The sequence below is a fragment of the Bos javanicus genome, chromosome 12 (genome assembly GCF_032452875.1).
Source record: "Bos javanicus breed banteng chromosome 12, ARS-OSU_banteng_1.0, whole genome shotgun sequence".
NCBI classification, from domain to species: domain Eukaryota; kingdom Metazoa; phylum Chordata; class Mammalia; order Artiodactyla; family Bovidae; genus Bos; species Bos javanicus.
The window spans coordinates 34,299,669-34,322,217 of record NC_083879.1 but is presented as its reverse complement, the minus strand read 5'-3'; the positions used below and the strand labels follow the sequence as shown (position 1 = coordinate 34,322,217).

The 22,549-nt window shown below is 53.7% G+C and overlaps 2 protein-coding genes across 8 annotated transcripts in view; both read right to left on the bottom strand.

Annotated features, from left to right (window-relative positions):
• Positions 1 to 904: 904 nt before the first annotated feature.
• On the bottom strand, positions 905 to 9,037 carry C1QTNF9 (C1q and TNF related 9). Of its 2 annotated transcripts, XM_061434953.1 has the most exons (4): positions 8,816 to 9,031; positions 4,236 to 4,417; positions 3,292 to 3,354; positions 905 to 1,909 (listed from the first exon to the last, which is right to left on the bottom strand). In XM_061434953.1, the coding sequence occupies exons 2-4, from the start codon at positions 4,399 to 4,401 to the stop codon at positions 1,137 to 1,139; spliced, it is 1,002 nt and encodes a 333-aa protein (XP_061290937.1). In that variant the 5' UTR covers positions 4,402 to 4,417; positions 8,816 to 9,031; the 3' UTR covers positions 905 to 1,136. The 2 variants fall into 2 exon arrangements, with proteins under 2 accessions (XP_061290937.1, XP_061290938.1); XM_061434954.1 differs by lacking the exon at positions 3,292 to 3,354 and having other exon boundaries at positions 8,816 to 9,037.
• A 1,982-nt stretch (positions 9,038 to 11,019) lies between these two features.
• SPATA13 (spermatogenesis associated 13) overlaps positions 11,020 to 22,549 on the bottom strand; it is a 289,978-nt gene continuing 278,448 nt past the window's right edge. For all 6 annotated transcript variants that reach the window (XM_061434945.1, XM_061434946.1, XM_061434949.1 and 3 more), the window contains 4 exons: positions 19,794 to 19,923; positions 17,784 to 18,156; positions 16,052 to 16,126; positions 11,020 to 14,679 (listed from right to left, as the gene is read on the bottom strand). In XM_061434945.1, coding sequence (XP_061290929.1) covers positions 14,504 to 14,679; positions 16,052 to 16,126; positions 17,784 to 18,156; positions 19,794 to 19,923 — 754 coding nt within the window. In that variant the 3' untranslated portion in view covers positions 11,020 to 14,503. The remainder of the gene's footprint in view (positions 14,680 to 16,051; positions 16,127 to 17,783; positions 18,157 to 19,793; positions 19,924 to 22,549) is intronic.

Sequence of the window (22,549 nt, the reverse complement as noted above, 5' to 3'; positions counted from 1 at the left end):
AACACAACCTGCCTCAAATTGGTTTAAGCAAACAGAGTTTGTTGACTCACACACTGAGACCATCCAGGGGTACTTCTGCTCTCAGGACAGCTGGGCTTATGGGCCTAAACCTTGTCGTCAGGACAGGGTTACCTCCAGCTCTGGCTTTGTTGTCAGGCTCTAAGGATTAGAAGACAGATGCCACCTAAAGCTCAGGCTTCAGCTGGAAGAGACCTTTTCTGTTTTTCCACAAGTTTTTCAGCATGGCAGATTGTGTCTCGTTGGCTCTAGCTGGGTTGAGTGCCATCTTGGAAGTAGTCACCATGGACCGAGGAAGACAATGTTCTGAGCTGCCAGGCCCGTACCTCGTGTGCACCCCAGACCCCAGCGTCTACACTGCTGGAAAGAGCGGGCCTGAGCATAGATATCAGGATACGTTTACCAGCAGGAAGGGACGTGGACAGTACCTGTCTGAACAGGAAATGTCCATTATGGCCTGGAGGGCTGGTTTCCCTTTTACCCATCATGCACTAACTAGAACATACATCACCACCCTCCACTTCCAACTCTCTGCCTGATCTCCCTGTTCAGCAACTTTTCCTTCTGCTTCCTTCTTTCAAAGCTTTTAGAAGGTAAACAGTAAAGAAACTAACGGAATTTGCCCTGCTGGGTTTGGCTTGGCTGGGTGCCGGGACCCTTCTGGCTTTCCTGTTTCTCCCTCGTGGATGGGACCCGCTGTCCCGGGCCCTGCCCACTGCTGTATAAGATAATTTCTTATCTGCTTCCTCAAGTTCACAGGTGAGAAGAATTTTGCCCCAGGGTGATTCACACCTGAATCTTGAAGGAGTCTTGTGGCTCCTTCAAGCACTAAAATGATATCAAAATGCTTCCCACAAGGAACACACAGGCAGAGGATTCTCTGGACTGTGGGAATGAGGAAAAATATTAAATAAACTGTAATAAACATGGCAGGTATTTTTAGATTTACTCTTGGAGGGATGCCGAGTTTTGTAGTATCAGTTTTAGGGAGAACCTTCCTCTTTTTACCTTCTAATGGTTATGACAGTGATGACATAGTTAATAGTGTAAAATCATCAGATAACGTCTTCACGAAGCTAACCCCGGTGGATGGGGGAAGATTGCCCTTCCCACACCCGTCAGGAGCTGCTGAACAGCAGGAAGCCCGTGAATGTCGTGTCATCGTCCTTGTCAGCGAACAAGCCATTGAACCTCTCCCCTCCGGTCACCTGCAGCCACACCTCGTCCCCAAGCTTCAGGGGCAGGACGATGCCGCCTGAGGCCTGGTCCTCGGAGCCTGTGTAACCGTCCTTGGTGTGCAGGACTTTGGCCCCGTTTTTGACCAGAGACACCTGGATGTTCCTGGAGAAGACGGTGATGTGGTAGGTGAAGTAATAGACGCCAGCCACGTGGCAGATGAACTTGCCCGTGGCCACGTCGTAGTGGCCAAACTCATTGTACAGGATCCTGTCGAACTTGATGGGAGTGTCTGATGGAGGGAACTTGCTCAGCACCGTGAGCCCCACCGTGAAGGCGCTTTTGGGCAAGGCGGGCATCTCACCGATTTTCCCCTTTTCTCCTCGTTCCCCTTTCCAGCCTCTTGGGCCGCGGACTCCAGGCTCGCCCTGGGGCCCCAGGGGGCCAGCGTCTCCCTTGGGACCCGGCTTTCCAATGGGGCCCGTGGGCCCGAGCAGTCCAGTAGGGCCTGAAGGTCCGGTGCTGCCCTCGGGCCCTTCTGGACCCACGGGCCCCACGTCGCCCTTCTCCCCCTTCTGCCCCTGGGGGCCCGTCTCTCCCGTGAGGCCTTTCTCCCCCGGGGGGCCCACGAGTCCCTTTGGCCCGTGCTTCCCTGGGGGTCCTCTCGAGCCCTGGTCACCTTTGATGCCCTTCGCTTCCACATGTCCATCTGCCCCTGAGAAGGAAGAGAAAGAACAGAGGAAGAGATGATTCGTGCAGCTCTGTCTTGTGAAGACATTATTGAGAACACGAATGAAGTAAAGCAGCACCCAGACTTAGTATGAGGTCAGGATGTGAAAGTTAACTTACTCCTCAGTTGTGCAGATACACACACACACGCACACACATGCACACGCATGTTCAAGTGCGCCCAGAACACTAACGTAGGTAATACCGACTAAATCAGCGTTGGGGCTCACGTTAAAATGGCAGTTCTTCTTTGGGGGTCTTCCCTGGCGGTCCAGTGGTTAAGACTCCCCGCTTCCACTGCAGGGGGCGAGGGTTCAATCCCTGGTCCCCTTGGTCGGAAGAACCAAGATCCCACATGCCACAGGGCATGGCCAGCCCCAAAAAGAAATGACAGCTTTCTGCCCATCCCCCAGGGAGCTCCTTTGGAAGCTGGAAGAACGCAGACGGTAGGTTCACCAGGCCGCCAGCAGAGGTCACTCGCAGCACTGATGACCTGATGACCTGACACCCGAGAAGCTCCTCACTCGCGCTCTGCTCTGACAGGTGCATCGCGCTGTCCTGGTTCTCCCTGTCTCCGCCCTGCAGCCTGGCCGCCCCCTCTTCCCCGCGCCCGAGCCCGACTGGGCAGCAGCGGTGCGAGCACGGCTCTGGAGTCAGACGCCAGGATCCAGCCGGCCTCCACCACTTCTACACAAGCTGATGCCCACCTAGACCCGGTTCCTCACCTGTAACCTGGGATAACAAACTGCCTCCTGTATAGGCTGTTGTGTTGAGTCAGCACATGGAAGGCACTAGAACCACCTAGTGTGGCACTGACGCTGTGATCACCACCCTCCCCCCATCAGCACCCTCCTCCCAGCCCCCATCAGCACCCTCCCGCCTACAGGGCCGCCGAGTCAGAATCCTGCATCCTCCTCAGGCCCTAGTGCGAAATCAGGCTTCAGCAAACCTGTGACCAAGGGCCACTTCCATCCTCCAGACTGTTTTTGAACAGCCCACAAGCTAGGAATGCTGGGCTTTTTTAAATGGTCACCAGTCATGTTCCGAGATTCGTGACAATCATGTACAATTCAGGTTTCACGGGACACAGCCCTGCATGCTGAGGCCTCCCCTTCTCTGCTTTCCCCTATGATGGAAGAGCTGAGCGGTCATGACTGGGACGCTGTGGCCCTTTACAGAAAGTCTGCCCATCCCTGCACTGAACTGCGAGCTTCCGGAGAGAAGACCTGCATGGCCTTTCCTGTGGGTCACTCTCAGAGCCCCGTAAGGGACTTGTCCTTGGTTAGCACTTAACACTTCTCGCCACATCACTGACCACTTCACTCGCCCACTAGGACGAGGGCGGCCAAGTGGGAAGCCGTGTCTGACCTGGTTCTCCTTTCTCCCCGGTCATCCCATCCTTCCCAGGGCCACCGGGATGTCCTGGTTCTCCTGGTGAAATGTGAGAAAACAGGCAGGAGTTAAAATTCCAGCTCCAGTTTCCTGAGTGTGGGTCAGCAATAGAGGGTCCCAGGGAGCCCCAGCCCGACCTCCTCACACACGACACATGGTGTGGGGGGCGGTGAGCAAGGGCATTTGGGGCGAGCAGCAAGGATGCTGAGTGGGCAGAGCAGCAAGCTGGAAGTGGATGGGTGGGCCTCCCAGGCACGCAGCTGACGATGATGGTCGTGTGCTTCTCACGTGACAAGGACCTGGGTGGGGGTGAGGGGGCTTTCTCACCTGTGCCCCTTTTCCATCACTCTGTGGGGAGTGGACTGGGTCTACTAGCCTCCTATGAAAGCACAGAGGACCATGCTCACGCCACACTACTGGGGACAGAAGAGCGGGTTCTGGAAGGACCTCTCCAGTGCCTTAGAGTGGTGGTCAATGTGCTGTGCAGACCGCTGGGACAGGAGGCCATGAGGTTAGCACCACGCTGGGTGCTCCCTGCCAGAGACCCAGCCGTCAGATCTCCAGGCCCTGGTGCCAAAGACCCCTCATACCTGCCACCCGAGGCAGAAAGATCCATGACATCACTTGCTCCTGAAAATGGCCCCGCAGTACAGGAGATGCTGGCGGGCAGACAGGCAGCCCCACCCAGTAGGAAAGCCCAGGGTCCTGATGGCCTGTGCTGCCCTGTACCCCACACCCAGCCTGGGTCTGGCCGGGGCAGGCTCTCTGTCAGTGTCTTCTAGGCAATGGAGAGAGGTATGTATGTATGGATGGAGAGGGGCGAGCGGGTAGGCGCTGAGCGCACAGGCGATGAATGAATGGAGGAGGCGAGAGGGAGCGGGAAGGAGCGGAGGGCAGCTGCAGGCGCAGCTGGTGGGTACCTGCGTCTCCCTTGTCACCCTTTGCTCCGTCTCGTCCATCTCTCCCAGGCAGTCCATTGTGACCGGGGTTCCCGGGGACGCCAGGGTGTCCCTGCTTGCAGGTGTCCTGTGAGCTCACCGTCCCCGTGCAGACTCCAGAGGCAAGCAGGAGCCACCAGATCCTCATGGCTCGGGTGATAGGGCTGAACGGAAAGAGGGAGAGGCTTTCGTCACCACGGCCATGGACACAGCCTCTGCTCTGCGCAGTGGTCAGGCTTGGACAGGAGGGTCAGGACGGGTCAGGGTGGGAGCCGGGAGAAGACCAGCCACCCACAATAGAAGGACACAGCCTTGAAGGGATGTGGCAGGTCGGGGCAGCTCTTACTGGTGAGCAATCAAGGAGAGAGCCACACCCCAGGTCAGGAAACCCCCGCTGACCAAGTCCCTTTGGGCAGACACTCCAGTTGACTGTTTTGCTTTGGGCAAATCCCTTTTTGGAGCCAGAGAAGAGATAAATGCTTGCCTTTTGGGGCTGCTGCGAAAAAGAAGATCACGCTGTGAAACCATGTGTTGACCGGTGGGTGAAGCAAACATGGAATAAGCCTCTGCTCAGCAACCCCACTTCCGGGTATACACAAAAGAGGCAACAGCAGAGGCTCTCCCAGATATTTCTGTACCCACATTCACAGCAGCGTGGTCCACAGTCACCAAAAGTGGAAACATCCCAAGTGTCCACTGACACGTGAATAAAATGCGGTCCATGCAGACAGTAGGCTGACACGATTCAGCCTTAAAAAGGAGAGAAACTCTGAGGCATGGTACAACAGTGATGAACCTTGAGGACACCGTGCTCAGTGACCTTAGCCAGTCACACATGGCAGACACTGTTTGGTTGCACTTATGGGAGGTACTGGGAAGAGTCAAGTTCAGAGACAGAAGAAAGGTTGGCTCTAGAACCACTGCAATAAAGTGGATACCACAAAAAAACTGAGTCACACAAATTTCTTGGCTCCCAGTACATATAGAAGTTATGTTTACACTATACTGGGGTCTATTAAGTGTACATAGGTTAATTTTCAGTGAAAGTGAAACAGTGAGTTGCTCAGGTATGTCTGACTCTTTGTGACCTCATGGACTGCAGCCCACCAGGCTCCTCTGTCCATGGGATTCTCCAGGCAAGAATACTGGAGTGGGTTGCCATTCCCTTCTCCAGGGGATCTTCCCAACCCAGAGCTCAAACCTGGGTCTCCTGCATTGCAGGCAGATTCTTTACCCTCTGAACCACCAAGGAAGCGCCCTCCCCACCAATTGCGGAAAAATGCTAACCATCACCTGAGCCTTCAGCAAGTAGCAGTAGTAACATCAAAGATCACTGATCATAGATCATCATAACAAATAGCGATGAAGACATTTGAAACATTGTGAGAAGTACCAAAATGGGACACCAAAGGAGCTGATGCTCAATGCAGGGTTCCCCCAAACCTTTAATGTGTTACAGAATGGGGTATCTGTGAAGCACAATGAAACAGCGTATGCCTGTGTGTGTAGTAACACAAATTAGAAGCAGATATATCCAAATGCACATGGCTGCTTTGGAGTGGGGTTGGGGGCTGGGGGGGTGGGCGGGGAGTTCCGAGAGCTTCTCTTTTTTAAAAAGACTTTTTTACAGTGTCTATAAAACTGTTTCTAGAGATACATTTCGGAGAAGGCAATGGCACCCTACTCCTGTACTCTTGCCTGGAAAATCCCATGGATGGAGGAGCCTGGAAGGCTGCAGTCCATGGGGTTGCTGAGGGTTGGACACGACTGAAGCGACTTGGCAGCAGCAGCAGCAGCAGAGATACATTTTCTAAACCCAGCCAGACCGTGACACAAAGGATTACGTCGCCACCTGATGGAAGCCGCTACGTGTCTCAGGGCCCAGTTTGATGCGAAGAAAAGTATTTTCGGAAAAGGAAAGGCGGATGTTTCCCTCTGAAGTCACAAACTTAGGCCCTTTCAGGAAATCCAGCTGGGTTTTCTCAGAGCCAATTTCCATAAATAATCTACACCTTCCTCTTCTGTTTAACTCAGAAGTGGCTGGTTGCAGTCAAATCTAAACTGCACACACCAGCCTCTGTAGGGGTCTATATTTCTCCCTTTTAATTTTTTTCAAAATGTGCATTACAATTATTCCAATAATAAAACAGATCGTGAGCTTATAAAGTGTCAAGTTGGGATAAACTGCACGCTGCTCTTCGGCCAGAGAGGAGCTGAGATGAAAGCAAATGTGCACCCTTCCGGGAGTCTCTTCTGGGCTCTTGCACACCTGACGTGGGCAGAAGTGCCAGTTGTGAATAAAGGAACACCTTTGCCCCCAGATGAGCAGTCAGATAAGGGGCGGCACCGTTTCTAAAGAAAAAATGTTTAGAAGATGGACAGGAGGGTTTGCACAAGGCATAGAGGAGAGATCATATTTGTGGGTTATTTTTCTAAATAAAAAGTTACATGGGTGTTTCTCACAAAGCCTCAGGTTGGCTCCTCAGTTGCAAAGTTTAACTCCAGCGTCCTGTGTTTGGGTAGAAGGTGCTGGAGCTAGGACCCCCGTGGCTTCCCTCCTCCACTCCCCCTGCCCCCTCTTGTCTTCTCTGGCTCTCTCCCCTCCCCCACCCATTCTCCACATGGCCCCTGGACCAGCAGCACTTGAATGGAACAGCATACTGAAGACAGCAGCTGCATCTTCACGCTTTCTTATTTTCAGCATATCATAGTCCAGTATTTGCTGTGTGGTTGAATGAATGGATATTATCCTGGTTCTAACTATGTGTGAATCTTCACAGGTAGGCAGCTGGATGTTGAGTCTAATCCTTGTGGATGCTTTCAGTGGAGGCTCTAATCTAACGTCCCTGCTTCCCGTCGCCAATGGTGACAGAAATTCTAGCTAGCATGTGGCAGCCCACGACAGACTCATGACCCAGCTTCCTCGCAGCCTAGGTCCACCGTGAAACTAGACCGTGGCTGCTGGGAAGTGGGCGAAACCAACACAGGCACCTTGTGGACCACGACCTTCCCGGGAAGGGGTGCCCCCTCCCTCGTGAGCCATCGTGGACCCGTTGAAGGAGGGCCACACACTGGGGACAAGAAATCCTGGTCTCTGATGACAGCACAGGCCACCCTGCCCTCCCGGCCTGTTGGTGACACGGGTGAGACCTGCATGTTCTGCTCACTCGCCGGAGCCTGTTATGTGGGGCCTCTTACCCGCACCCAAGCCTATGTCATAAGTGATGCAAGGCTTCCACTGTCAAATATATGGGTGCCCATCCGAAGTGAGTAGGGCTTGACACCTGTAGTCACTGAGCCCACAGAGCTGCTAAGGATACACTGGTTCGGAAACCCTCCAGGTGATACAATAAGCCTCTGACAGCAGGGATGGCAGAATATCAATACTGCCAGCGTGGACACACAGGGAGTGGACACAGTCCTCCTGGTGAATGTCAAGTTCATGGGGGAGGAGGGCCCCTGGGAAGCCCCATGAGCCCTTAACCCTAATATACAGAAACAGCTAGGGACAAAGGGTTGCAGATTGCAAACGCTTTTGGAGTTACTGTCTTTTAGACCCAGGTAAAATTGGTTCTTCTTGTTTCTGGGTAGTTTTTCCTATGCTTGATCTGTATTCTCCTTCACTACTGAACTGCTTTACAAAAGGTGACTCAGGGCACACCCTGATTACTATTCTCCAAGGACATGATGTCCCTGGTCCATGGCCAAGGTTAAGGGGTTTCCACTCCTCAAGGTTCCTACTTCTCCAAATAGGAAGATTTAATGAAGATCGGCCAGAACCCAGCAGAGCAATCTTCCCTGGGTCTCCAAACCTCCAGCCTCTGAAGGCTGCACAGAACACAAGGGGTGCGTGAGCCCAGAATCACCCCAGACGTGACTGCCCAAGAACCTAAACCTCCAGCTTGCCATCACTGAAGACATTTCCCTCACTTTCTCTATACTTTGTACATACGTATTTCTTTTTCAACACATGTTGAGGACCTTGTTTTAATCTACCCTGGGTAAGTTAGTACTGCCAGGAACCTAAGAATGTCCACATTAACATTTGTGTAAAGTAATCCAAGCTTCTCTAGAAAGCTCCCTAGACAGGTCTCACGATTTATTCTAGGGTTTCACCCTCCTCCCAGATAGTCTGCAGAGTTCTAGCAGAAAGATTTCAAAATCTGCTTCTATCTCCTATGTAGCCTCTTCAGAGTGTATTTGGAACTGGCTTACTCCTTTCTCACCCCAAACTCTGTAGACACCTACCTACTTTGCAAAAAGTGGGCTTCCCCGATGGCTCAGTGGGTAAAGAATCCACCTTCAGTGCAGGAGACGTGGGTTCAATCCCTGGGTTGAGAAGATCCCCTGGAGAAGGAAATGGCAACCCACTCCAGTATTCTTGCCTAGAGAACTCCAAGGACAGAGGAGCCTGGTGGGCTGCAGTCCATGGGGTCGCAAGAGTCGAACATGACTGAGCGACTAAGCACACACATCACACACCAGTGAAGTGATACCAGAGCTGCTTTCTGACTCCGACGCCTTAAATTGAATGCAAAGAAGTTGTGTCTTAAGGCACTTACCTGCATCCAGGGCTGCAGGCGGCACCCAGGGGCTCTGCAAACCAGGAATCAGAAGCAAACTAAATAAAATCACACCTTCCTGCCAGGCAATCCCCTGGCGGATAGATCTGCAAAACAGCAGGAAGGGGAGGGAACACAAGAGCACAAGACCTCTTGGAAGAACTTCAAAAACTGAGGCAATGCTCGAGTCCGCCATTGTCCAACACCACTTACTTCAGCTGATAGAGCTCCTTCTTTCCTCCCCTTTCACTGAGAGAAGGTGAGGCGGTTTCTGGGTGGGTCTGGAGGGAGGCGTCCCCGGCAGCCTCCTCCCCTTGCAGAGACTTTTGTGCCTCTGCCTTCTTTGTGCGGCTCTGAGCCGACCTTGGGTCAATTATGAGCCAACAGAACCAAACTGAAGACGGTACCGTTAGGCCTCGTTCAGACCCCGGACCCTTCAACGTGACATCGCTTATCTCGGTCTTCCCCACTCCGTGTAGTTCTTGTCAGTGTGGGCGCTTGTGTGCCTAAGACTTTAACGCCTGTCCTCTTCACAACACATGGGCTTCCCTGGTAGCTCAGCGGTAAAGACTCAGCCTGCAATGCGGGAGACCTGGGTTCGATCCCTGGATCAGGAAGATCCCCTGGAGGAGGTCATGGCAACTCACTCCAGTATTCGTGCCTGGAGAATCCCATGGACAGAGGAGCCTGGCTGGCTACAGTCCATGGGGTCACAAAGAGTCAGACGTGACTGAGCAATTAACACTTCTTCACCACGCCCACGCACACACACACACTTCACTAAGAACAACATGCATGCGTGCATGCTAAGTCACTTCAGTGTGTAACCCTATGGGCTGTAGCCCACCAGACTCCTCTATGGGAAGCCCCAAGAACAACATGGTGAAACCTTTTTTCCAATCCCATATAATCACTGAATCCTCTCTTTTCCCGTCAGTCTATTAACGTTGATTTCTGACTTAAAAATAACATCAACAGAACAAATGCCCCAATGCTCTTTCTCAGAGAACAGGTCTGAGGGCTCCCCTTTGGGGTCTGCTGGGGCCCTATCTCCTGCCTCCTGCCCCAACCTCCCAGGAAAGGGGCGGTCCCTGAAATTGTCCCAGAACTCAGACTCCCATGTCATAGGACACGTGCTGCATTCTAGTGATGCTCTGGACCACATGCCCCACTGGACAAGCACCCGTCTCGCTGCCTCTCTGGTGTCCAGTGGGTGGGTGGGTAACTCACCTGCTGGGCGACTCCCCAGGACCCCTCTGAGGACAGCCCTGCCCCCCAGCCTGCTCCTCCCTCCACAGGCGCCCTCCTGTGTCGTTGGCACCACCCTCCGAATCCACATCCCCAGCCCATGAGCATAAGCCCCTCTTTCAGTCCAGCCAAAGGAGGTGGGGGCAGGTGGCTGTTCAGATAAAGAGTCAGCGGCAACCTCTGTGGGGACCCCTTCCTGATGACCACCACAGCAACAGTGAGCCTTTGCTGACTTTTCTGAGCTGTTAGTTAGGGAGGGAAATTCCCTAATTTCCCCACTGGCCTGGCTCAGTGAACACAGCTGGCAGAGCCTCTCCGGGGAAGGGCCAGCAGCTGCCTCCTGCCCCTGGGAACCAGAACGGGCCTTCTCACTCAGGTTTGGCTTCTTCAGTCTCTTTTCAATGTTTGGGAGCTTTTCTTCAAGCCAAGGAGCTCCTCTGTTCCCTCAGAGACCTCTCTCTTCCACACTCACCCAGCAGTCTAACCAGGTCATTAAGGGTGACTTTTTGCCTAAAAGAAGTCTACTGGCATCCAGGCAGGGAACGAGTTGTAAACCCCAGAAAGCTTCCTAGACACTTACTCTCCACTTAAAATATGCTACACACACACACGCATACACACTCACACACGCATACACACACAAACATACACATATCGCCCACACCCACCCCATACACTACACACAACCAAACACTACACACCCACTCATACACACACTACATACACACTCATACACTACACACACATGCATACACACACTACACACCCCTACCACCCACACCCACACCTCCCACACACATACCCACACACTACGCACACTCATATACAGTCACACTACACACACATACTCTACACACCCACATACACTCACCTATACACCATACACACATACATAATACACCCACAGCCCACACACACACCAGGCAACACACACACACTCAAATGCATTACTACAGTCAGTTTGACAAATTAACTTTAATATACAGATACAAAACAACAAATATAGATTCACAGCATTTACAAGAAATCATTCAAATAACATTGTAAATAAAATTTTTTTTACAAAAACTTCAGAGAAAGTACATACGTGTCATACAAACAATCCTATACAACATATGTCAGCTGACAACAGCTATGTCATCAGTTGGGAAGCTGTCACTTGACCTTGACAGATAACATCGTCTTGATGTTGACGAGTCAGAATTGAAGGAACAGGGCCTGGAAAGACTTGAAAAGTAAGTAAGTCAAACATGACGGATGTTGATATTTACAAAAAAAAAAAAATAGACCAATTGTTAAATCACAGTTACAGTATCTTCTAAATTCGTGCTGGATACCTAATAAACAACAAAGAAGGTAATGTTAAGTTTGTTGTCACTAAATGTGCGTCCAGTGTTTTAAGTTCCAGGTTTTTTCCGAGATCAGATGTTTTCTACATGTTATTTTCAGAGTCTCTTGGATTCCACCTTTGTTGCGTACATCCTGAGAACAGCATTAGCCAGGTGACATTTTAATAGGAAGACAATTTGTAGGTTAAGATTATTATGGGGACAACTTTGGGACAGTCTGAGCTTGTTGTGTGCCCAGCATCCCTGGCCAGCAAGCCACATGGATCCACACTTGTTGGCACTCAGTGGTGAGGGACACGTTTGTTTCTCTTCTCCCAAACATTACACACTCCAGTTTCTTCCCTGGCTCAGGTGGTTGGGCTGCTGTGTCCCAGCTGGGTAACCGAGTTGATCTGCATCGAGAACCAGCAGTCTGGGCTTGTAGAGATTCCCAACTGATAAAGTGCTGGGCTGGGGCTTCTACCGAACATTTCTGTTGTGAAACAGGTTTTGGATTAAACGCACTTTTGCTCTGTGTCTAGACAGCAACGATGTAGGATCTGGGAGATTTCTGAACAGGCATGGAGCTCAGCCTCTGAAGTATGAATAAAAAGGCACGGCGATACTCAGAAGTGGGGTGGGGGTGGGCAGATGGGGGATGATGATGGAGATGTTTCCAACAACATAACGTCCACTGGACGGGGAGTGGGGTGAAGATCAGATCAGCTGAGAACAAACACACGAGTCCCAGGAAGAGGCTGGCAAATCACGCCCGCTTCTTCCAGTTTGCAAGCCAAAGACAAGGATGGCACTTCGCCAGGGCTTTAGAGATATCCCGCTTTATGATAGCTCACAACCTACTGAAAGACTATTCTACATTTTAGGCTTCATCAAAACGGAGAATGCTGCTTTGGACCTGAGGCCATTTCCCAGGTCTCTCAACAAAGTTAGCAGAGACCTTAACTTGAGTAACAGAGTAAGTGAAATTTATCACAATGTTATTTTATCTTTCTGGGAGGCAGGTCCACCCATATTATGCAGTGTAGGGTTAAAAAGAAAAAAAAGGTAGGACAGAGAGAGATTTCCAGAGAAGTCAATACACAATCTGGACAGGAGGCTGTTTGTTTTGACTCCCTTTCTCTCCAAGTGGGAGACGCAAGGAATCAAGAAGGAAGTTCGGCAAATGTGAAAACAGTACCCTGGCCCATCTATTCTGCAGGCATCTGCTAATAAACCCAAGGCAGACACACAGATTTAAAGAGGTCAAAGGATGCTACATCCTTTTAAACGTATTTTAGTGATTTTTCAGATCACCTGAAAACCCAAGCGGGAGTCATCTGAGATGGACATCTGACCAAGTGACCGCTGCTTGTACAGACAGGCTGGGGGGTGGGGGGTGAGCAGCCTGGGGCACTCATGGCTCCTTCATCGGGAAGCCCCAGGGGAAAGAAGAGAGGGGAGCAAGGAGTCGGGGATGGGCCGGGAGACAGACCAGGGCTGCCAACAGCACCTCCAACCCTTGGTCCCCATGCTCTAGGGATGGGGGAGCTGGGGGAACTGGGGGAGGTCAGGGGAGATGAAGGCCTGCTGGATGCTTCTGCACTGGAGCTGAGTCCTCACTGGAAATGTAACATGAGCAACTGATTTGCCTTACTTCCTCAAAGTAATTCTCTTTTACTAAAAAAACAACCAACCAACCAAGCAACCCAACCGTCCACAACTGCCATATACACACACAACTCTGTTTAGCACAGAGCGCCTACAGTTTCTGCTGGGGGGCCCCACGAGAAGAATATATTATGCCTTGTTAGTAAAAAAAGGTCAGTTATATAAACGCAACTAGAATGGAGACGTCTATTCAAAAAGGAAACACACACGAGGAGCCACAGCACCTCCTGGGAAGCCCCCTCACAGAAGGGGCCTTCATTCGGGATCCGGGGCCCGAGGTGCCCAGAGGGAGCATCTCCCTGGGGGGGCGGCTCTGGGACCACACCTGGAGGCTCAGGTATCCCCCGTCAGGACAGCACAGGTGTGTTGATGCTCAAGCAGGGGCCTGGTAGAAAAGAGGGGCTTCCGTGCTTTCAACATCACAGAGAGATTCTCAAGCAGACAACGCCAGGGCCCGACTGGACCCCCACCCAAGGAGGACGGGCGGCTCTCCCCCCGGCACCTTTACAAGTATTTTCATCAAAATTTATGACGAGACAAAGGCAGGGGGATGACTGCAGACAGGTGTCTGCCACATGGCCCTCGCTGGAGAAGACTGCTCTCTCTGGACCTGGATCTGTTTTGTCAGGTCTCTTTCATAAGAAACACATCTTCAGAAACCTGTCGACGTGTGCATCACCACACGGCTGGCACTACTGCTTGGGTTCATGTGACAAACGGAGGAACGTGGGGGAAGTGGGACCCTGGAGTCCCCTGCATTCGCAGCAGAAGGCCCGGCTGTGTCACTGTTGCTGGGTCAGGAAGGACAGATGGACAGGCACTGGGTGCTTTTTGAGCTGCTGCGTCTGCACGTTCACTTTATCATCAAACTAAGGGGAACGGGTTTTCTGTTGCAAATATATGTGTGTGAGCAGTTTCGTGGCTTCTGCCCAGGCGGTGGCGCACAGGAGGGGACTTGTGTACACAGGGAGCAGCAGGTCCCCCTCCCTGAAAGCCTCGGTGTCTCTGGGGCACACAGGTCTCTATGCACCTCGGACCCTGGACTGCATGCAGACACCGCACTGGTCTCCCCACCACCAAACATGGAAAAGGTGGATTCGGAAGTCGCCGGGCACCCTGGGACCCCTGCGAGGCTGCAGCACCCCTTCCCCCACACTAGAGGAGAGGGACAGCCCCGGCACTGCCCGCCCACCCCTTCAAGACAGGAAGGGCAGTGACCCAATCCTCCTCCTCCTGCTCCTCGGGGAGCACAGCGCCCTTGGCCCTGTCCCAAGCCTGGACCAGCTCGTCATCAGCGATGCTCCTGGGGCTCTGCCCAGTGTAACTTAGGAGCCCGAGGGGGCAGCCGGGCCTCTGCTTCCCCAGGCGGGGCCAGGTCCTGTCCTTGGCTAGAGCGGAGCCCCAGGGAGGCCTCTCAGCACCAGGTCCCTGGGCCCAAGCCCTGTCACTTCCTGAAGGGGGCGAGCTTGTTGAAGGTGTGCCAGAAGAGCGACGGCTTCCTCTTGGGCTCAGCCAGGGCGAACACCTGCTGCTGCGGCAGGCTGCTGGGCACGGTGATGTGGCGCTGGTGGATGGGCCGCAGGCTCTGGAGCGGGGGCGCTGCGGGGCAGCCGCCATAGCCTGGGGCGGGGGTGCAGAGGGACAGCCACTCAGGACACAGGTCAGCCCAAAGGGAAGAGCCCCCCATGCTTCCTGGCCAACCTCCAGTCACATTTCCCAGGAGGACCCCAACGGCCGCCCAACAGACCCACTCAGATGCTGTGTGCTGGACACAGATGGCCTCTCCGAGGCCTCACCTAAACCCTGTCCCCGGCCGGCCCCGGGAGGCCCCGAGGCCGGGAAGGAGCTGGAGGCCGGGAAGGAGCTGGAAGCCAGGCACTGGCGGGGAAGGAAGTGGACGCTGTGTGGGGGGAGCGGCGGGGAGGCGCGCTCGGTGAGAGCCCGGCGTCGTCCGCTCACAGCCCGCTCACCACCGGCTGGAGGAGTTACTGGGTTTCTCTGAGCCTCGATTTTCCAGTCTCGGAGACAGAGGGTACAGTGCCCACCGTGGGGGTTATGGGTGAACGCAAGTAACGTGCTTAGAATCGGTGGCACCGACGCCTCATCAAAATAACCAGAACTGTTTCTTTAGAGCCAGAATTTTAAACCTGCGCACCGGGGGTCGATAGTGAAGTGAAGTCAAAGTCGCTCAGTCGTGTCCGACTCTTTGCGACCCAGTGGATGATACAGTCCATGGAATTCTCCAGGCCCGAATAATGGAATGGGTAGCCGTTCCCTTCTCCAGGGGTCTTCCCAACCCAGGGATTGAACCCAGGTCACCCACACTGTAGGCGGATTCTTTACCAGCTGAGCCACAAGGGAAGCCCAAGAACACTGGAGTGGGTAGCCTATCCCTTCTTCTCCAGCGGATCTTCCCCACCCAGGAATCTAACCGGGGTCTCCTGCCTTGCAGGCGGATTCTTTACCAACTGAGCTGAGGTATAATAAATTAGCTACAAGACCACAAGCTGACTGTGATGGTCAGCATGAGAGGAGGACAGAGCAGGGGTTCTGGAAGACGGGCTCTGGCCACAGGCCTCCCTTGTCCCCCAGCAGGAGAGAGAGCGCGACACGAGGGGACTCGGGGAAGGGGCAAGCCGGGCAACCCGGGAAACCTTAGCACTCCTCCCAGCTGGCTTCCCTGTGGAGAATCCCTCTCTTGCCACCCATGCCCCTGCAGGCTCAGGGGGCAGAGCTGGGGGCCTACAAGCCCCCCGCCCCAAGTTAAACCATCTTACAGACGCCTCTGCACACGGGAGCACGCACTGAAGTCTGTTCAAAACCAAACGCGGGTGGTTTTAAACCGTTCATTGCTTTCATCTGTCATTCTTTTTAACTCACACTTGTCTCCTCCACTCAGAGTGGGTCACACGTCACAACCTCGGGCATTTCTCCCCATTTTAATTCCAACGCTGACACACACTGAGGAGATGAAACTGTCTGCGAAACTCACCTTTTGACTTTCCGTGTGCTGCCTTTTGAGCGTTTAACATGGCGAGTTTCTTCTGATTTTCTGAAATTTCCATTCCTGGATTTAGACACAAATGTGGTGTATATTCAAAACTCATGAAGACACTTCAGGATAAAACTTGCACCAAACCCACGTTAACCCTGAGGTCCTCTCTACAACCAAAGCAGAGAGCCTCAACTGTTAAGGAGGCAGAAGGGGCCGAAGAGGGCAGACAAGGAGGAGGGCTATCATCTGGACGGGCACACCACCATTTCCCACACCGGGACCCCATGCAGACCAACCACTTGTGTAAACCCAGATGGACAGACACACAGGGCCTCCCTCACTGTCCCCCCACAAGGAGGGTGCTGGGGGAGGCCAAGCCACAGGCCTTGTGAGAGCTTGGCTTCACCCCAAGCAGAGGTGACACCTGAGCCAGGGGTGCTGGCTCCTGCACCCCTACTGCAGACCACGTGGACAAGGGCCAAGGGCAAGGCTGAGCGGGGCCGGGTGGCCGTGTTGTTCTGGGCAGGCCCTCCACCCTGAAGCCAGAGACCTGGGCTCTGCCTGTGCAGCTGGCCGGCCTGGACCCACTGCCGGGACTCCCTCTACCTTGTGGAAAGGTAGAATGTCCTGGGCCTTGGCCCCTCAACACACCTGACCCCTGTCCTGACAGGCCCTAGGGTCCCTTCCAGGCTCCGGGCCCCAGACCTGCCCGGCCCTCCACCTCCTTCCCGCTCTCCACGCCTGCCTGGTTCATGATGCCAGGATGCGTCCAAGTAGGAGACACTGAACATACACGACAGGCTAGACAAGGCCGGGGTGCCTATATCACCCCACACGTGCCCGGGCCACAGGCCTGCCGGCCCCTGGAGGACACATTCACTCCTCCCCCTCATCTGCTCGTCCACCTATCCCTGTCGCCCAAGCCCCAGCTACAGGGAAGCATGGCTGTGCCAAGAGGGGTACGGTCAGGCCCGACTGGGGCAAAGCTGAGAAGCAGTCACTGCTCTGCCTGACTGGTGAGACCTGGGAGGCCTCCCATGGGTGAGAGTCTCCGTGGTGGACTTGTGTGAGTCAGGGGAGGCTGCTGAAGCCCCTCCTGGTTTCCAGGCAAGCTCCCCTCATAGCAGGGCCAACCTCAGCCCCTGAGGTCTGGGGCCCGTGGGCTGCAGACGCCACCCTACACCCCACCGTCTCCGGGGCCCAGGCCTTGTCTCCATATGGCCGTCTGTGCTCAGACCCCTGCCATGCCTGGGGGTAGCTCTGGGCTGGGCTTGGAGACCTGGGTGTAGGGGGCTGGGGTGTCGTAAATACCAGGCCTGGCAGCTCCAGCCTAGGGGAGTGGGAGCTGAAAGACAGGAGGGGGCTGGGCAGGAAGCAAGGCTGCCCTAGCGGCCCTGAGCTCTGGGGTGGGGAGGGGGCTGCTGGGCCGGGACAGACAGGGAAGTGAGGTGGATGCACCGTGTGTGATGTGCAGAGCAGAGCTGGAGAGCAGACGTCAGGCTCCCTGTGGTGGGGGTGGGAGGTGGCGGTGTGTGTTAAAAACTCCACCAGCCGTGCTCTAAGCTAAGAGTGGGCGGGGCCCTGGGCCTCAGTTTCCTCATCTGTGAAACAAACACTGGACCCACAGCACCTTGCCCGGTTGGTCCCATCAGTAGGTTCGGGAACAGGAGGACCTGCGGATGGCTCCCCGGCCTCCTCCCCGTGGGGGTGAGCGGGGCCCCAGGCTCACCCAGCGCCCGGTCCTCCTGCACCCGCCGGCGCTCGTCCCTGAAGGCCTGCAGCCACCGCGCCTTGTCTTCGGGCTTCCTGGCGCAGAACAGGTGCACCTCATCGCCCGTGCGGCTGGCCAGCCTGAAGGCGTTCCTGAGGCCTGGCCCGCGGGCGCCGTCGCGGCCGTCTTCCAGGTCCACCAGCTCCACGGTATCCGTGTCGGCGCGGCCGCGGTAGTAGAGCACGTCCCTGCGCAGCAGGTCCTTCTTGCAGAACACCAGCTGGTGGTCGAACAGGAAGAAGGTGCGCTGCTGGCTCTTGCCCTGCCGTGTGACGCTGGTCAGCTCCCCGGAGTGGATCAGCTCCGAGCTGCGCTCCAGGAGGTCCTGGCCCTGGGGGCAGGGGTGCAAGCACATCCGAGGTCACCCAAGGGGAGGTCTCCTCCAGGTGCCGGGGGTACAGGGGGACCCTGGCAGGAACCCTCCTCAGGCGACCAGGTACATGGGGCCCACATGTGGGGCAGGCCCCCAAAGGCTGGTCAGATCTCGCTGACAGCCTCCTCAGGTGGGGAATTTCTTATCTTTTAGACTCCATGAGAAAATGTGAGCGAGCCCGTGTATCACCTAAGGGGTCCCTCTATCAGAGAGACCTGGTGAAAAATGCTGGGTGGAGGGACCCCACCAGGATCCGAAAGGGCAGCGGGCCTAGACGGACCCTGAGAGCGCGGGGGCCCCCTGCGGCTGGGCGCTTAGGCTGCAGGCAGGGAGCTTCTGAGTCAGGCAGCAGCTCCCTGCATAACCAGCTCAAGGCCCCGGAGACAAAAGGCCAGATGGCACGATGCCAGCAAGAAACTGGTAAGCTTCAGACAACAAATGATCCCCGAGACGTCAGAGTGCAAGGGCAAGAGGAAAAACACACTTCTGTAGTATTTAAGTTGGATCTAACCCAACATAACTTTATGCTATTTGCTATGATACTGGCCTTTAACATTTTATTCTCCCTTGATCCCAGTTATACAGTATTTTTGGAGGCAAAGGATCCTGACTGTGAAATACTAGCCTGCAGGGATTCTGTGCCCCAACTTCCTCACTCACAGAACAGGAGGCTGAGACCCAGGGAATGTGAGCACCTTGAAATGTATTTCTCTCCAGTGCTCACTGCTGTCACCCGCTTTAGTTAAAAAAGTTCCACTTCCTCACCGCTTGGGGAGAGTGAGTTCTGACAGCTGATCAGAGGCAGGACGCCCCCTGCTGGATCTCAGTCGTCTGCACGTCATGGGCTTGTCCTTGGTGATGGCCAGGGGCCCATTCTGCTCCCTCACCTTTCTGTGCCTCAGTTTCCCCGTCTGTTAAATGGGGTAATAATAGTTCCTACTCCCTAGGACTGTTGAGAGGCTTAAATGAGTTCATATATTTAAACAGCTTAGACCAGAGCCAGGCATGTGTGAATCCAATACAAGTACAAGCTCTAGCTGCTGTCACTGTTGTTTTTATAAATAAAAGCGTGCGTGTATGTGTGTGTGTGTGCATGTGTGTGTGTGTGCCTATGTGTGTGTGCGCACGCTGGACCACCACTCAGGCTGTGTGTCAGTGCTGCCCTGCACCGCCTCACACAGCCCTCACCAGCCCTGCAGGAAACTCCTCTCCTGCCTGCCCCCCGCCTTACAGATGGAGCATCCCTCTCGCCCAGGTCACAGGGGACACGCACTCCCACTTCCACACAACCTGCTGCTCTGTGGGCACGCTCCAGCCGCCCTCATGGAGCCCACCATCAGGCAGGAGGGAAAAAGGATGTACCCAGTAAACTGATTATTGGGTACTCTGAAGACGCTCTTCAGAGTACTTCCCAGTGGAGGTGGAGGGTCAAGCATCTGACTGCTAACTTCAACAGCGTGAATCAAAACATCACACCACGGAAGCCATGGGCAGAGGGAACCTATCACAGGTTGTGAAGTGCGTCATCCCACCAGGGGACCACAGGCAGGGGGTGAAGGGGCGTTCGGTGCTGAGGGCCATGGGCTCCAACTTGCCTCCCAGCCCACGATGGACACCTGCCACCGCGCGATCTTGTCTATGCTTTCCAGCTTGCGTTTCCGCTCATTGATCAGGCAGGCGACATTCTTCATGGCCTCGTATGCTGCCTTTATGTTGTCATAATCACTGCAAAGTAAGGGGTTACTTTTAACCACGTAACAGGCGACAGGCAAACAAGGACACAAGAAGCAACACGCTCCACCCTTGATTGTATACTGACAGCCTAGACAGGACGGCCTCTAAACAACAGCCATTGTTCCTCCGTGAGTAGGCTACAGTCCGCCTAGGCTAAGGGAGCAGACCAAATGCCAGCAGAGTTTTCTGGAATAAGAATGTCATCAATCGTTTCCCAGAAACCACAGTGAATGAAAGCAAAGACCACAAGAAATAAGTTTTAGCCACAGTGATGAGGGGTGATTTTCATTAACAAATAAGGGACAGGCCTCTGTTTTGGCTCTGGTCCACACAGAGCTTGTTTTCCCTGTAAAGTTCTGTGACGGTCAGTACTCATTCCAGGAGTGATTGGCTGAGCCTCGTCTTACATGGGAGGACACGAGTGAGTTGTGTAAATGCTGACCGACAGTTCCTGTGTCCGAGCACCTTCATTTCTGGTGCTTTCCACACTGCAGTCAACAAAACTGCCACGTCCCCCTGCCCAGCAGCCCCTTAGACCCTGGAGACACCAGGAAAACAGAGGCTCTGGTCTGCACACAGGCTGCAGGAGAGCCTGCCTGGGGCCAGAAAGGTTTACATGCAGGTCTCGTTCTGCATTAACACTTCCAGTTCAGTTCAGTCACTTAGTCCTGTCCGACTCTTTGTGACCCCATGGACTGCAGCACACCAGGCCTCCCTGCCCATCACCAACACTTCGGAGATGTGGAAAGCAGTCGCCTGGCTAAGAGCTAAGTCTTTCCCCCAGCACTTCCCTGTGTCTTCCAGGACAGACACAGCCCCAGGGTCTTGGGTGGACTGGACTGCAGTCCTTCACAACAGGGAAAAAGCCTTGGGAGCAGACTCTGCTGTTTACTAAACACTCCCCACCCCACTGAAGCTCCAATACTTTGGTCACCTGATGCAAAGAGCTGACTCACTGGAAAAGACCCTGATGCTGGAAAAGACTGAAAGCAAAAGGAGAAGGGGGCGGCAGAGAATGAGACGGTTGGATGGCATCACCGACAATGGACAGGAATTTAAGCAAACTCCTGGAAATAGTGGAGGACAGAGGAACCTGGCGCGCTGCAGTTCCTCTGCTCCCAGAGTCAGGCCTGACTTAGCAAATGAACAACCACCCCACCCCCATCTCCAGGCAGATCAGACCCCACCGTCTTCAGACAGAAGCAGAGCAGAAAAGAAGAACCAAGTGGCGCACGGGGGTTGCCAAAAAAACGGGAGCAAACCCCCAGAGAGGGCTCCAGCAATAAGGAAAAGTATGCAAAATTACTGTTTTTCTACAAATTTTTTCTGTACAATTCCAGAAAAGAGGCAGAATGTAATGGTATTTTTAAATATTTTGGTTTGTTTTACTTCAGATGAGGAAATGGCCTTTTGTCATTTCCTTTAAAATGATTTTTTTTTTTGGTGAAACAAAGTATGCAAATGCTTCATAGTGAAAAATGCCCTTAAAAAGAGAAAAATTAAGTGCTGAAGGGTGATGAGTGCACCCCTGGTATAGCTTTCCCATCTTTCAAGATGTTCTGCTTCTTAAGTTGCATTTTTATTTTTTCTGGTTCCTCATCATGACGTCTTTTTATTCTCTTCAAACAGATTTCTTAAATTTGTGACTTGCCTGACTTTGGTATTTTTTTTTAATTGAAGTTTTCTGATTTTCCCATCAGAAAAAGAAAAAAAAAAATAACAGCTTCTTTTTAATTTTTTTCAACAAACTCCTTTCTCTTAGTCCTTTCATCTTGATTCTTTAAACTAACATCATTGTCTGGGCATGTCGTTAAGCGACCCTGCTCTTCCCTTCTACCTTCCATCTAATTGTGAAAAGCCCTGTTTCCCAGGCCCATCTCTCTGCAGGAGTCCAGCGGCTGAGCACAGAAGAATGACCAGTCCCCTGCACCCTGCAGGGTGGGCGCTGCCTGGAGAATCTACTGTTCTCAGGGCAATAGACAGATGTTAAGCAGAGTTGGTGGTCTGCTACAGCAAATTCCTCCAGGCACTGTCCTCTCCCGGCTCCCTCTTCCCAATGGACCCCTGTCCTTCAAAGGGCGGCAGGCGGAGGGAAGGCCTTGTGCTGTGACACGGATGTCAGGGACAAGGTTTGGTTTTCACAAACACAGAAGCGTTATCCTAAAATACTGCTGGACGACAGCCGCGTCCCCACTGGCCCCCAGCTGTAGGCTGCTGAAAACTCATCGAGGGATAATTGCTGTCAGCAAAGGGCGCCAAGCAGCCAGGCCTATGGGGGAGACCCTCACCCACGTTCCAGAGCTGACCGAAAGGAAGACAGCTGACATCCAATCACAGCAAGATCAGACATGGTTCTGTACATGGTTCTGGAAAACGACAAGCTGCTATTCGTAAGCAAAGGATAATTGGCGGGGGGGGGGGGGGGGTCCTTCAGGAGAATTCACAAATAAGCCCCAAAGGGAGGTGGAGAGTTCAGTAACCACAACCAGAAGCCCTGTGCGCAGAGCCAGAGGGACAGGGTGGGCGGGCTGGGGACAGAGCAAGCACTGCACTGCACCAGAACGGGGGGGAGCCCAGCAGGACCTCAGGAAGCCGTGGCCCCTACTCAACACACCCT

Excerpts from the sequence above, each read along its gene's own strand:
- C1QTNF9 (XM_061434953.1), bottom strand. The coding sequence starts at position 4,401 with ATGAGGATCTGGTGGCTCCTGCTTGCCTCTGGAGTCTGCACGGGGACG. Across the intron at positions 3,355-4,235 it reads GGGTGACAAGGGAGACGCAG|GAGAACCAGGACATCCCGGT; the intron begins GTACCCACCAGC and ends ACATTTCACCAG. Across the intron at positions 1,910-3,291 it reads CGGGGAGAAAGGAGAACCAG|GGGCAGATGGACATGTGGAA; the intron begins GTCAGACACGGC and ends CTTCCTTCTCAG.